This window comes from Bemisia tabaci, chromosome 2, assembly GCF_918797505.1.
Source record: "Bemisia tabaci chromosome 2, PGI_BMITA_v3".
Taxonomy (NCBI): domain Eukaryota; kingdom Metazoa; phylum Arthropoda; class Insecta; order Hemiptera; family Aleyrodidae; genus Bemisia; species Bemisia tabaci.
In genome coordinates this window covers 29,177,116-29,193,372 of record NC_092794.1, presented here as the reverse complement: position 1 = coordinate 29,193,372, position 16,257 = coordinate 29,177,116, and the positions used below count along the sequence as shown (strand labels likewise).

Below are 16,257 nucleotides of genomic sequence, written 5' to 3'. Positions count from 1 at the left end.
CTGTGCACTATGGTCCGGGAGCGCCAAATCGTGGCCCAAAATCCGCGTTTTGAAAGTGCAAAAAACTGGCACCCCAGCATACAGCTCTTATCTACATCCCTTGGCAGTTGTGAAATGACGGATCAAATTTTATATGAGTTTTTTAAAGATCAGACGTATGGTGGCAAATTTCACTTGCTCTATGAGGTTAATGAAAAAAATAAGAGAATTCGAGATGCACGCGCCATCACATATTAACTTGCGCTGTTTTTTTGAAAGTCGGCATATATCCTCGATCAAATATATGGAACAGAAAGCACAAAGTAAGCGCCCTTTGATGCTTTAATCTTTTTTAGTATTAAGATTAATTGTATAACCACCATGAGACTCCAAAGTTTTGTCCTAAATCAGGCAAAAAATGGCCTTCGCTTTAACTTTTCGTTATCACTAGTCAGAGCTGACGCGTTCTTATCGGTGCAAGAATGTAGCTCATATGTTCTTCTAACAGGATATGTAAAGATTTTTTGCGCTTTTTGCATCTCAGGCCTTTTTGAGTAATTTTTGGCTGCTGAATCCGAAAATGATCTCAGTTTTTTTTCCAGTACTTGCCAGTTTTCTGGAAAATTGAGTTTTTTTGCGGGAAAATATATATTCAAGCAATATAATATTTTCTTCAGAGAAATGATGATTAGGTAGGTACTAGGCAATACAAAGGCCGTTTCTTCATTCTTGAGCTAGAGAATGTATTGATACTCTTTAAATAATTTTTGAAAAACTCAATTTTCCTGGGATTTAGCAATGAGTTTGATTGAGAGTATAAATGTTTGGACTATAAGACTATAAAATGCTCGTCGGCCGTGTTTGGAACCAAATAAAGTATTATTCTTTTTCTCCATTCTTTCATGGGCTTGATGATCTTCATATCCTCGTGCAGATGGTCAGTCGTCCTCCTCTATTTTCATGATTTGCCAGAGACTATATTAATCACTTCTTCCTTTTTTTTTTCAGACTCAATTCGTAATGATTATCACTTTTGTGAGTGTTTTATTGTGGTTCAACTGCAAAATTCTACTCTCATATGCTTTATACGCCTCAGTAAACGCCTTCATATTCCTCATTCTCTTCCTCAACTTTTACGCTAAAACTTACAACAAAAAAAGGGAAGTTCGTACCACAGAGGACAAAAATAAGTGAAACGTTCATTCTCCATCAACCATCATGGAAAATACACTTGTATATACAAAGTCTGGACGGGAGAAGAGCTGTTTTGGAACCCTGAGATAAAGTAGTCTCTATCGATGAGTCAACGTTCGTAAACCTCGTGTCTCTTTTTGTGAAATGACTATTATTTGTTCATATTTATCTAGAATTTTGTAAATGATAATTTTTAAAACGAAGCATGTGGGATCAAAAGTGCGCAAATCGATCGCAGCATTTTTACAATTGCACAATTTGATTTTGATTTTGATTCATAGGTAAATGAAGGAGTAAGAGCCAGATGGGCTTTATTGCATTAAAACGTCACAAAGTTTCAGTATCGAAAGATTTTTCTGTTTTAACGAAAATTTCCTGAAATATTCTCTGCAAAATGTACATTTTTTAATGAATAAAGTAGTAAGTTGTGAGGTAAAATTTTGCAAGGCAATCAGGTCCTCCTGAATTTCACTCCTTCAATTGTATTTATCCAAAATCACCCATAAATATTACACCTTCATGAACGAATTCGTGCAGTGGTTGAATTTTCAGAGGGAAAGTTGCGTACCTACATACAGGGTGTCCCAAAAGACCCTTCCGCCTCCCGAAAATTCTACCTAATTCATATTTTGAAAGGAAACTTTGGAGATGTTCATAGATCAATGGTAGCTGCTTTTGGAGCCTCCCCGCGGAGAGGGGCTAAAGACCGCGACTTTTTTTTCAAATGCCAACCCCCCCCCCCCCTTCTTCGTGACACATCAATCAAAAGAAATGAAAAAATCTTTCTGGCGCAAACCACAAGTCAAAGTCTTGATGTTTGATAAAATGGCGGTCGGTCATAGTTCAAAATAATGGAAGTTTGTCATCTCCATGTTTGTTGATGGATTGTGATGAGATTCGGCAACCGAGGGTCTTTTGGCACAAGAAAAACGATTCTGCTAATAGTTTTCCGGAAAATTCTGTCCATTTTGAAGCTATTCAGAATTTCAAAATGCTAATGTAAGATTCGTTTTTCTCGTGCCGAAGTACCCCCGAGTACCATGTTTCATGCAAATCTACTTATGTACAGCCTGAATATTCTGTTACCGCTCTAGGTCGCCATTTTGACCGCTGCCATTATGAAAGGACAGAATTTACCGGAAAACTATTGCCAGAATCGTTTTTCTCGTGCGAATTAAACCCAGTTGCCAAGCCTCATTACAATCCATCAACAAACATGGAGATGTCAAATATCCATTATTTTGAACTATGACCGGCTGCCATTTTGTCAAACATCGAGATTTTGACTTGCGGTTTGCGCTAAAAAATTTCTTTTTTTTATTTTCGTTTGATTAATGTGTCACGAAGGGGGGGGGGGGCTTGCCATTTGAAAAAAAAATGATGGTGTCCATAGCCCCTCCTCGTGGGGGAGGGGGGGGCGAAAATTTGAGGGGCCTTGAAATAGCTACCATTGATTTATGAACATCCCCAAGGGTTCGTTTCAAAATATTAATTAGGTAAAATTTTAGAGGGGATGGAAGTGACTTTTGGGACGCCCTTTATACTATTTAATTTATTTTTTTTTTTTTTGCCCATGCACAGTTAAACGTGTGGAGAACATCACAATTGATTTAAGTGCTTTTGATCCTCCTCGATATTATAAGAAACGTTAAAGTAGGGACGAGCTCAGAGAATGATACCTGTAAATGAGGACTGATGAATCTTGACAAGATTAATTAGAAGAAAAAAAAAGCGAGCCCTATTGGCACGCTTAAAAAGAAGTTCAGTCATGCGAACGGAATGTACAATTGTACAATGTTCAAAATTGATCAAAGTATTCAGTTAGTCAAACCGAACTTTCGGTCGGCGTAACCGAACGCTCACCGTCTCTGTGATCAAATTTCCATATTGAACGGAGCGGAAGAAAGAGGTTCGATTATGTGAACGAATGTTTAGTTTTACGAACCGAATATTCGGTTGAGTAAACTGGAAATTGAACATGATTAACTCAACATTTCGGTCAATATTAAACATCAAGCATTCAGTTCACACACACACACACACCACACACACACACACACACACCCTCACACACCCACACACACACACACACACACACACACACATACATATATATATATATATATATATATATATATATATATATATATATATATATATATATATATATATATTGATATGTGCATATATGTGCCAGTTTTGATAATTTCTTGTAAAATTGGATCGATTTTGAAGTGACTATATACCCTATCCAAAGTGTGTTCTGGATTTTACAGAGCGGCCCAGACCTGCCATGCCAGACTTTTTTCTCGGTTATTTTAGGTCTCTGGAAGTCTAGGACTTAGGGGTCGAATAGGAAACTGACCTCCGTGGAATCCAAATTTCATCACCTCGAAGATCCCCCAGGGTCCTCTAGGGGCTAAAAGGGAGATCCCGTCAAAACTTAGATAACAGGATTCAGAAATTACGGACAATTTGAATCGAAATCAAACAAAAGAAGTCCAAAACCAACCCATTCCTGAAGAAAATACGGACCCCTACGACGGTAAAGGAAGGGAGCTCCGGAGCTCCCCCCCCCCCCCATGATAATAAGTCGCTAAATTGACTGAGACGTCCACGGAAAAAATGTCCTCCTACTTAGTCGACCCCAAAGAAATTCAAATTGGATGGTCCTAGAACGCCCCGATGCTTCGCTGATCGGGTAGAGGAGGGTCCCGGACACGTTGAATTTTTGAGTGTACCCCCCCCCCCCCCCTCCCATTCCATTAGCTAATCCCTTGGAGAATTTAGACCCGTCAAATCCGCACTCCTTAAGGTAGGTTACCGGTGGAAACACCGTTTTCCCGGAGTCACCCCCCCCCTCCGGTCAATTTAGCAACCTCGCATTTATCGAGGGGGTCTTTGTCCCTTAACTGTAGGGATACCTGGGTATTTTCGTAAAGAATGCGCCGATTTTTTTACTTTTTGTGTTCGATTTTGGTTAAAATTTCCCGTAAATTCTGATTCCTGATTTCAAAATTTTGACAAAAGCCCCGCTTTTTGAAGTCAGGGCCCCTCTTTCAAGCCTTTGGGGACACGGGGGAGGCCTTTGAGATGATGAAATTCGGATTATTCGGGGGTCGATTCCCTATTGGTTTCCGCGGTCCTAGACTTCGTCCGACCTAAAATAACGAAAATAAAAACCTGGAACGGGCGTTCTGGGACTCCCTATACATTAGAGATCCATTATTTATTTTATATCTGTTGACCGCGTCTCGGAGAGTGATTATTTAGCCGTCCCTCTATAAATTATGTATGAGTCTTCAATTTTTATTGGTAGTATTACGCGATAATCTTATCGCAGTACTCTAGTCAGAGGTTGGTAGTTTCGGTGAATTTTTTTTTCCTCCAAACTACAAGCCACGCTAACACCCCTTTAAAAAACTAGTACTTCTAGGCTTTTCAAGGTATATATCCTCCTTTTTCAGGCTATTTTTCTAGCAACTCATGTTCAAAGATCTAATGTAAAAACTTCTTACGATGAAAATTTCATCTCTTTCTGCGAACCAGTTGTTCCGTTCAAATAAATCGATGATACTTCAGAGTTTAATATTTAAAGACCTTGTTGTTTACAAGTTTTTATTGTTCGATTTTTCAATGATAACATATATCGACGGTGAAACTACCAAACCACATATCTCGGTTTGCGACGTCGCAAACTTCCTGCCATACTTTATTTTTTAAATAGAAAACTACTCAACGTCAATTCGTGAAAACTTCCGTGATTTTTCCTCTTTGTGCGGAGAAAAATCTATGAAAATTGTAAAGAATGATATTGATTTGATCTCCACCAAAAAAATAAAATGTGGGTGGAGATTTTTAAACACCGCAAACGAGATACGTGGTCTGGTAGTTTCACCGTCGATATGTAGTTTGGAATGGTTGAGCTTAAAGTTTATTTGCTGATTAAAAATGTCGAACGAGAATTCAATATTTCGAAAACTGTGGTTAGAAGGAGGATGTGGCCCTTGGAAGTTGTTGCACTGAATCTTTTTATTTGATATCAAATATCACTTTTTTGTCCATATTTTTTTTTCTTTTGTAGCGGTTCTACGTTTCTTACCACTTCTAGCATGCTCTCGCCTTCAATTAATTGCTTTCCACTTCTCATTCCCCCTTTACCTACATTGCATTTTCTCTGTATTTTTCAAAAATATATGTACTTATTATTTAAAGTCAGGGCTGATGAAAATTATGACCAATTTAAATCGTATAATACAGCTTTTAACAGAGGAAGACAGAGTATAGATAAATTAAAATTGTATCTTTATGATTTTTTGCCAGAATGTATACCTATTTCTCAACAACAGGAATTTCACGTTCAACTGCGCGTACCTATATTGGCTCGTATTCTACAAGGTGTCCGGAAGTTAACGTACGTAACTTTCAGGATCGATTTTTCGGCTCAAAATATGGCTATTTTTTCCTATACACATATGCCCGAAAACGCTTCATTAGTGAGCTATAAGCTTCCAAAGTTGCCATTTTTTCTTTAAAATTGATGTAACTCCTCATTATTTTGTCGTAAGTAGCTGAAACTTGGTGAGGGCGATATTTTTTAGCGCACGGTTCATTTTTTGTGTTTTCAAGGACGTATGTCTTCAGGAAATGACGTAAAGAGCATTCCCAAATTTTAAAATTGCGATAACTTTTTTAGTAGATTTTATTTGGAAAAACGGATTACACCACGTGAAAGAGCGCGAAAAATCGAGGCCTGTAAGTACTGCACAAAATTTTCCAGAAACGCGTCATTTCGACGGAACAGAGTTTTGAAAAAGTTTCAGATTTTTGAAGTTCCTTGCTGAGTAGGCAATTTTACTGCAGGGACTGTAAGAAAATGGCCTACGGAGCAAGGGGCTTCGAAAATCCCTAAGGACGGATTCATCCTTCAAAGTTTTGAAGCCCCTTGCTCCGTAGGCAATTTTCTTACAGTCCCTGCATTAAAAATTGCCTACTCAGCAAGAGGCTTCGAAAATCTGAAACTTTTTCGAAACTCTGTTGCGTCGAGATGACGCGTTTCTGGAAAATTTTGTGCAGTTCTATCAGGCCCTGAGTTTTCGCGCTCTTTCACGTAGTCTAATCCGTTTTTTACAAATAAAATCTACTAAAAAGTTATCTCAATTTTAAAATTTGGGAATGCTCTTTACGTAATTTCCTGAAGACGTACGTGCTTGAAAACACAAAAAATAACCCGTACGCTAAAAAATATCGCCCTACACCAAGTCTCAGCTACTTACGACAAAATAACGAGGAGCTACATCAATTTGAAAGAAAAAAAATTGCAACTTTGGAAGCGCATAGCTCTCTTATGAAGCATTTTCGGGCATATGTGTATAGGAAAAAATAGTCATATTTTTGGCCAAAAAAATCGATCCTAAAAGTTAAGTACGTTAACTTCTGGACGCCCTGTATATCTCAAGTGGTTAATTTCATTACGTAGTAAGTAAAGTAAATTAATCGATGTCCTCCAATCGCTCGTTCTAAAACTTGTAACTTCTACTCAATGGTAATATTGTTAACGTAAAAGTATGTATTCAAACATGATTAATTGATACATCTTGAAAAATATGGGTATACGAGGTCTGTTAGATTCGAGACCGAATTTTGGTCTGAAAACTATTAACTTACTAAAGAGCACTGAAGTATGAAAATTAGTATATCTGAATTAGTATCCCTGGTAAAAATGACAAGTGCTCGGATCAGTAGCAATTGCCTCTGGAATAGATCGGAACACTGATGTCACTGCTCCGAAGCACTTCTGGATCAATGTTTGATTCATTCAAGAGGTGAAGGGCTACTGATCTGTGCTGCTACTCTTTTTATTAGGGAAGAAGTGCCTACTTCCAGGAAGACTATGGAAGGAGAATACGTAATAAGAACTGTAATATGACAGATATAGGTACTTTATCTTGCACTTTATGATTACGGTAAGTTGCTGAGTGGTATCATTCACTAGCAAGGAGCGAGGAAGAGCCGTCGTGACAGCTTCGGGACTTTCGAAGACCCTTGCTCCGTAGGCAATTTTCTATTTTATAGTCCCTATAATGAAAATTGTCTACCCTGCAAGGAGCTTCAAAAATCTGAAACTTTTTCAAAGCTCTGTAGCGTCGAAATGATGCGTCTCTGGGAAAAGAGTACGTGCAAAATGGGTCATTTTGGGCTCAGGGTGGATACCTTTGAGACTTGCCCTATATTCATTCACCAAACAATGCCCGATCTTTTCCCAAAGTTTCAAGCCCCCAAAGAATTTTTGGGAGACGCGATGGGGGGGGTCAAAGTTAAAAATCAGCAAAATTTTCGCGAATTTGTTACTCGAAAACCAAGGAGTTTTGAAAATCGCAGTTTAATCGAGTGTTTTCAACGTGACGAGAGCTTTCAGAAAATGTAGAACATTATAGGGTTTTGTCAACTTCAGCTTGAGTTATCGTCTCAGAAGCGCCGGAGCGCTAAAAGAAGGCCCTCTTTTTTTCACGTTCGGGCCGATTAAAAAAAAACATTTTTTAATTTTGATGAAACACCGATATGTTGTTCCTAATTCTCTATAGCTCCTCGTATCTCATTGCCGTATGCTGGGGAAACGTTTTGGTCGCGAGTTATAAGAGCGAAAAGGAGCGAAGGTCGGGAAAATCGGTTATTTTAAACCGCGCGCGCGGCTTTGATCGAAGGGAGAACGTCAGCGTAGATTAGTGTAAGACATACCAGCGCGAGCGCGGTGCGACGGGGATGCGCAAGAACCATAAGAAACTGTGTTTATTTCCGTTTCATTTTAATATTTTAATCTCTGTAATTTTGTAAAAGACTTAAGAAGGGTACCGTCGATTCCCCGAAAATACTTGTAACTATTTTATATGATTTTCAAAGGTCATCTTACACCGATAATTCTGTATAGATTTCGAAATTCATTGAATGATTCGTGGTAATGATTCAACTTCTGTAATTTATAAACTACAAAAACCCTCAAAAACATTTTTCGGGCAAAAAATCCGGTCGAGGAAATTGACGTGTCACTTCCTCTTAATCAAGTATAAGATAGGCAAAAACCTTTGATGAATTCCCAAGGTCCACTAAGACTAATAATCATCAAAAAGTTCAAAAAAAAAAAATAAATCCCTTGCCAAAAATAAATAAAAAACCGATTTTGAGATAAATCCCTCGAATGAACTTGAAATCACAAAATCGGTCGAGGATGTCAACTGAAACTTTTCCCCCTTTAATTATGAGCTCCGCAACAAGCGTGACTCGCTTGTACCTTTTCATACACGAGCCGCACGAATTCATCTCTTCTTCTCTCCTCTCCTTCCGTCCATGGACAGAGGTCCAAAATTTTTCGGATTTACTGACGCGACCGGCTGCGGCTCGATGCTCTCAGTGAATCGGTGCTTCTTATCATCCCTGATGTCGGCTTCAAGTCGGTTGCAATTCCACCAGTCGACCCATTTTTCCATAACCACATGTTAGACTTTTCCGAAACATGATTCATCTGAAACATGGACTTTTTTTTAAGGGAGCTTACCATTTGCTTTGGACGGTAGGTAGGTTGTAAGTAATAATTGTTCTTATACTCTATCAGTTAAGTATAAAATACATCCGTACCATTGGATGACATTTCGACAGACACGTTAGGTCCGGACAAGTGAGGGGATTTCTGAATCGCAAAATTATTAGTGGAATTGTTATAGTGGAGGAGTTGAGTCCCTTCACGGAATGAGCCCCACTTAAGTCGATAGGTTGTACGTGTTTCTCTCTGACTTATGTGTAATCTTAGTATAATCCACCCATGTTTACGCACCGAGCCGCAGCCGGTCGCGTCAGTAAATCCGAAAAATTTTGGACCTCTGTCCATGGACGGAAGGAGAGGAGAGAAGAAGAGATGAATTCGTGCGGCTCGTGTATGAAAAGGTACAAGCGAGTCACGCTTGTTGCGGAGCTCATAATTAAAGGGGGAAAAGTTTCAGTTGACATCCTCGACCGATTTTGTGATTTCAAGTTCATTCGAGGGATTTATCTCAAAATCGGTTTTTTATTTATTTTTGGCAAGGGATTTATTTTTTTTTTTTGAACTTTTTGATGATTATTAGTCTTAGTGGACCTTGGGAATTCATCAAAGGTTTTTGCCTATCTTATACTTGATTAAGAGGAAGTGACACGTCAATTTCCTCGACCGGATTTTTTGCCCGAAAAATGTTTTTGAGGGTTTTTGTAGTTTATATCAGGTCGTTTTTGGGTGAATAAGTACCTAAAGGTCTGGCTGTACGAAGAACTAGCAAAACCGAAGCGTCGAAAAAACACAAGCAGTGTTGTTGATTTCTCCATAAGCCACCATGTTAGAATGCCGGTTTGGTTCACACTTTGTATAAGTCAGAAATTAAATCCCTACATGAATAAAATCCAGGAGTAACATACCTACATGAATGGATTTATTATGGCTTTGACCATCTATTTATAGCAAAATTTACACAAATTAATATCGATTGACTTAAAAAATGTCGAAAAAACACAAGCAGTCGTTGCTTTTCCCGTAAGCCGCCGTGATAAGAAATGCTTGTCGGTTCACACTTGGTTTAAGTCTCAATTTACTTCCTTTTTGGAATATTATTCAAGAGTATGATACATTAATGGATTCACTATGGCTTTAACTACCCGTTTGCAGCAAAATTTGCAAAAATTAATGATGATTGAATTAAAAATGTCGAAAAAACACAAGTAGTTCTTGATTTCTCCATAAGCCACAATGATGATAAGTGCCGTCGGGTTCACACAGCGCTGCTGGTGGAGAAAAGTGAAAGTGAAAACTGGGGTTTCGGCGTTAGCCGCGAGAGAGCGCACCAATGCTGATTCTGAAACGAATCTGCAGGTGTTCATTGGTTGAGAAGTAACTGCATCATGAAGAATGTGGCCACCACAATTGAGTCCTTATTTTTACTGAACTTCAGACAGTGGGAAACGCACACAGAACTGTTGTCAAATTAAATGATGTTTTTAATTAATAATAATGGAAATATCGTGATCTTTTTATCCAAAGGAGTGACGCCAAATCACGGATCGGTTGGGAACAATTGAATCTATGAATCGCTGCATTGCAGCTAGTGTCCTTTGTCCACCCAATGACAAAAAATTATGTTGGTACCTGCACTTGGTATAAAGATTGACAACTGACTTGACCTATTTAATTTATTATCTTATGTGTTCTTAATGCAGTAAATAAGTCTGGAGATCTAAGTATTGGCATGAGTTCATTAGAAAAAAAGGCTCATCTGAATGTGAGAGGCCAAAGCGGTACTTACGGTCACCATACCTGGGTTCGTAGGCTCACCCTCGTACCTACTGAGACGGCAATCTCCATCTCTTGATCGGAGGATATGCCGCACCTAGTTGGTAAGAGTGGAGAGGCATTTATGATTACATTGATACCATGGGGTCTAATTGTATTTAGCCTTGATTAACACGATCGCACTTATTCCAATGGAACTAGGCAGGAACACGTACCTACGTATCTTAATACTGAAGTCCTCTAAACAGATGGGCGATACATTCTGTTACTCTTTTAAATAGAGGAGGAATGAACGCACCCATTTCACACAGCAATTTATGCAAGAAAATGAAGCCTTCATTGTATGTTTATCATCAACTTATGAAATTATGAGAATAAAACGGCTACATACCTTTCATTAAAGACCTTGTTATACATTGTTGGGCAAAATGAAGTTTCTAACAACTCCTGACGCAAAATCAAAGAGACTCAGAAGAAACCAATTTGAGCGAATGCTCACAGTCAAAGACCTTTGATTATGTGACATTAAGTTGACCTATGATTGAACTGTTCCGAAAAGGTATGGAATTGTGCCTCACGTACTCAGGTTCGCAAGCCATGCGTAACAAGAACGGTAGAAGAGATAGGAATATTCCAAGATAAATCATGAAGGAAACATGTTCTTAATGTAAATAACATACACTTCAGAGAAGCATAATCACTCCAGAGCACATAGGTTGATGGCAAGATATAGAGCGAATAAATTTTGGTCGAAGTTCAGTGACAGTCGCATGTGAAGACCGAGGCTCATATTCCAGTAATTTTTAGACTTTCGTAGTGAGAATACATTCTGTGATGTAAATGCTGCTTCCTTTGGAGAGTTTGGCACAATTTCGGTGTAATTTCTTTGACGTATTTACCTGAATTACATCTATCGCTTAGGTCAGGTACTGGCATAAACATGACGACATAACCTCACTTAAAAATTTGTCACATATCGTTCAATAAAATAAAGATATCACTTGAACATTTTAAGAGAAACGAAGGTAATAGTGTATCGGGCTCCAGTAGAACACGTGAGACGTAATAATATGAGTAATAGTAGTTAGCATCTACAAAGAATTGAACTCTTATCCAAATTAGGTAAATCTATTCACAACTAGTCAAAGAGGTTGGTAACGACCGACCAGAAATCACTTGAGATTTTTAAGAAACCAATGAAGTAGTGTATCGGGATAAAAGTGGGCGTAATAATATAAGTGTGTAATATTAGTTAAGATCTAAAATGAATTGAACTTTTAAATTAAATCTGTTCAATATTCACAAATAAATACAGCAGCTGGAGGTTGGTATAATCGACGACGTTTCGTTCCCGTAACTCGGACGGACCTGAACGGAATCAACCAATAGCATTGATTGAACCACTACCGGTTTTTTTCTAAATTCAAAAGATTACAGCTAAAATTGTGAAAGATATTAGCCGATGCTGAATTATCCGTGCGATGAAGCCCTATTAAATGTGGTAGAAATGAAATCCTCATATCCTCAACCTTGATCCTTTGTAGGTTTCACTGGAATCGGCCAACGTGTAAGCGAGAAATCTGCTGTGAAAGGTGGTCTTGACGGGGAGGTCGGCAGTCAGTTTAGTCGTTTTTACGTAATTTCTCTTCTAAAACATTTGGAATGTTAAAATAAAGTCAAAAGCGGCACACACGGTAACATGGCGATTCTTTAGGTACCCACTTTTATGGGTCTAAGGTTTACCGTTATCGCGGAGTTTGAGTGACTTTCTCAGGGCCCTGGATTCTTGAAATTCAAATTTCCCGGCAAAGTAAAAAGTAAAATTTTCCTTGTTTTGGGTCATTAAGTGCTTATAACTTTTTGAAAACTCAATGGATCTTATTGAAACTCTTCCACTTTGTAGTCCTAATTGAGATGCGTCCGTAGACACCAAGATCGTAGGAATCCGAGCCGTCGTTTGGGCTGCAGTCAAATGGGAATCGAATCAATTTTCAAGTTAAGGGAGTTGCCTGTGACTAAGAGTGTCGGCCACCCGTTTGTTATCGGGACTTTAGTAGGACGTCATTTTCCTCGACCGGGGGTGGCTACCGCCACTCTTGAAAAATAGTAAAATAGGGTAGAACTTTTTCTCGAGAGTTATAGCAAACATCTCTGATCATCAAAAAATGCTTGTATTTATAAGCATGCTTAATAATTTTTTAAAAGAAACTACCTAATGAAATTGGACACAGCAGTGCAGCGCGCGATCATGTCTCAAAAACTGTGTTTTCTTCGCGCCCTTGCTATGTTTCAACCCCTGTAACTTCTAAACATGGTTGAATATGGTTGAAATATTTTCAGGGAAGTTACTAGGTATGTACCTTTGACTCTGAAAATGCCTGTATTCTTTTACCATCCCTTGAGAGCTTTTTTTTTTAAGAATCTTCCTACGCCGATAGTTCTGTAGTGATTTTTAAATTCGAGGAACACCCGGTTTTATCCCTGTCATTCAAGAATTTTTTCTTTTCTTTTTTAACCACCCCGAGAAATCACAACTATATGAATTAGAAATAACAGGTATCAAAGCTGTTTCTCTAAAAAAAATTGATTTATGATTAAATAGAATCAGCTGAATTCAGCGTAAAAAATGCTTATTTTAAGGAATATCTTCTACAGGATAAAAATTCTGAATTTAGCAGCCGGCAGCAATCTTAAAAAAGAATGACAATAAAAAATATTATTGACTTATGTTAGTGTGAACCCTTAGCAATAGGAAAATAACATATTTTATGATAAAAAATGTTCTTGGGAAAATTGAGTTTTTGCCGCTAAAAAACCACTGCGCGACGGGCAGTGGCCGAATCGTCAAAGGCGTCAATTGCGCCTATACACGCCGAGGCGGGGTTCGATTCCTAGCTTGGAATCTTTTGTAAAGTACCTGTCTATCTCGAATCGTTGTTTTACTGCAATGAATCATAAATCAATCATTGGTAATCGCATCCTTTTGGCTTCTTATTTTTCTTCTTCTGTATTTATCAAAATGTACGTATGAAATAAATTAATTTAATACATAGAAGGTGTGGAAGAAAGTCCCTATCTTGGTGAGCATGTACCCACTCTCTTTCACAATTGCTGGGAGGAGAGCCATAACGGAATAAAATTGCAATGCTTCAAAGGTTCACCTGATAACTCATGGGTGAATGTTTTCCCTGGTAAAAAAGGCAAGTGCTCAGATTAGTAGCAATTGCCTTTGGAACAGACCTAAACACTGATATCAGTGCTGCCGGGCGCTGATCTGCTACGTCAGTGTTCGGTCTGTTCCAAAGGCAAGTGCCTCTGATGTAAGTGGCACTGACCTAAGTGTCTCCGCCGTAAGTGGAGTGGAAACTCCCAGAAGTACTGTAGAGGCAAAAATTTAGCTAATTACCGATCCGCCGGGTACGTTAATTCACTATTTGACGACAAGGGAGGGCTGCTGTGAGTTTTCAATCACAAGTAATTATCACAATCTTCAGTGGACAACGCTCGTTCCAATGCGGTCTCCAATCTAAGTACTAACTACGCCCGACGTAGCTTAACTTCGGTGATCGAATTAGCGACTGAACCATTGGAGTAATTTTGCCAGCAAATGATGATTTTGTCTTTGAATTTGAATCCGATATTTAATTTTTTTATTATTCTTTTTTCATCAATCAACATGTAAATGAAGTTTTATAAGTTATGTTTTTATAAAAACAAAAGAAAATGGAACGCATTGAAATTCAAAATTACCTATAGCTTAGGATATAATAAAATAATTAAAGTTGAAATTATACAAAAATATAAATTAGCAGTTACAAAAATTGAAAGTAAAGGAGTAAAAACACGGGAAAAGAATTAAAAATAAATCAGGAAAATTTAAAAAAAATTAAGACTGAAAGATTTGAAAAAGAGTTAAAACTGAAAAAAATTAAAACCAAATTTAAAACATTTTTTTTAACATAAAAAAAACTCTTAAGTTAAAAAAACAATAATATGCTTAAATAAATACATCTAAAACATAATACATCTAGCGGTTATAATATTTTTACCGATCTCATTTTTTGTGTGTTTTAATTATTTTAGTGCCATCATAAACGAAGAAGGTAAAGCAAATTATTCATGAGTGTGGCTACGTAAATAAGTTTTCCTTCCCTCTTAGAAAATCCCCCCTCCTAAAAAATATGCCTCTCTGTAAGATAAAGTTTGTGGTCCCCGTATCCCGAGGAAATATTCCCCCACGAAAATGAAATAGGGTGGGGGAAGGAGGAGCCATCTCTACTTTTTGGGAGTGAGTGCGGTTCGATTAAGACTTATGTCAGAGACTCTACTCTTTGAACCATGTCCTGACCTCAGTCCCGCTTCCCTCAGAGATATCTGCACTTAGGTAAGTCTTTCTCCCGACGTCAGTGCCTCTTACCTCAGTGCTGACTTCTTGTGTAAGTGCTTTACCACTTACGTCAGAGAAAACTGAACTGACCTCAGAGCAAATTGCACTGACCTCAGTGGAAAATTCACTGACCTAACACTTGCCATTTTTACCAGGGTTGACAAGGAAATTGTAAATAAATAATCACCAAATAAAATACAAAATATAAAAACGAATGTCATCATTAAAAAATATTGCGACCGTCATCGCGCAATATAATGCTTTATTAGATGAAACTTCGCGACATTGCATTTGAATTAGTCCATTGGGTTCTTACTACTTCCGTCATGAAAGTTTTGCCGAGATTATTGTTGAACAAATATTATCATGAAAATATGAATTTCATTAAGGCTGCGGCTACAAAAATGGGCCGCGAGGCGGCCCCTTAATGGCGCAGAGCGCCTTCAGGGGGTTGGGCCGCGTAGCGGCCAGGGTGCGTAGCCCCCTAGTAATCTTATAGCACGCTCTTCCAACACCACGTGTTGGATTTACCAGCTTGTTTTTTTACAAAAGAAGGCGGAGGTATATATATTTTTATAAAAATAATTTGTTTTGATGAGTTTCACCGATTCTAGAGTACTCTATGGATTCTAGAGTACTCTTTGGATCTGATTAACGTGTATTACCAGCTTCTCTGCCTTCCCAACAAATCGCATGCCTCTAAAAGTAATGCGGAGCGCGATTCGTTGGCAACACCGTCATAAAAGTCGTCATAAAAGAAAACAGGCGGGCACTGCAATAACTGTCCGGTTATCTAACGTCCAAACAAAATTCCCCGCCCTCGGCCGTGGCGCATCCCTCTCCCGGTGTAAATTCATAATTTCGAAGGATTAAAACGTCAGAGTAAGAGGAAAAAATGTAGCAATAAATGGCGTTGATTCCTGTTAATTAGGGTACAATACAGCGAGGATCAAGACCTATCGCACCCGCCGCCGCGCCGCGCCGCGTCGCGTCGAAGCGTCCTCCCATTCAGCGGGGCTTTGCAGCGGCATGGCAGCAGCGGTGCTTTCGGCCTCTTGTCCTTGCCAATTACTCATGCAAAATATATTTTTCAGATACTAGCGCATCAATGAACTACAGATGCCATTCGGGCGGATTTAGCCAGAATCAGCCTAACCGCATTTCACATTGCCTAACTTCCTCTAATGCTTTATTATATTATTACATTTTTTAGTAGTGAATTAAATAATGAAACACCCTAAGATTCTCACTATACTTCCTGAGGTTATTAAAAATATACTTACACAGTTCATTTCCGGAACTATCTGTGAATCACAGGTAAAAGTAGCAGTGAGGCCACGGAGTTATTTATCACTGGTTGACATGAAAAAGAGAATTTAACTTTAAA

General features: G+C 38.4%; 1 protein-coding gene across 4 annotated transcripts in view; it reads left to right on the top strand.

Annotated features, from left to right (window-relative positions):
• LOC109040551 (very long chain fatty acid elongase 4) overlaps nucleotides 1-5,387 on the top strand; it is a 120,863-nt gene extending 115,476 nt beyond the window's left edge. For all 4 annotated transcript variants that reach the window (XM_072297082.1, XM_072297081.1, XM_072297079.1 and 1 more), the window contains one exon: nucleotides 988-5,387. In XM_072297082.1, the coding sequence (XP_072153183.1) occupies nucleotides 988-1,173 (186 nt within the window). In that variant the 3' untranslated portion in view covers nucleotides 1,174-5,387. The remainder of the gene's footprint in view (nucleotides 1-987) is intronic.
• Nucleotides 5,388-16,257: the final 10,870 nt, after the last annotated feature.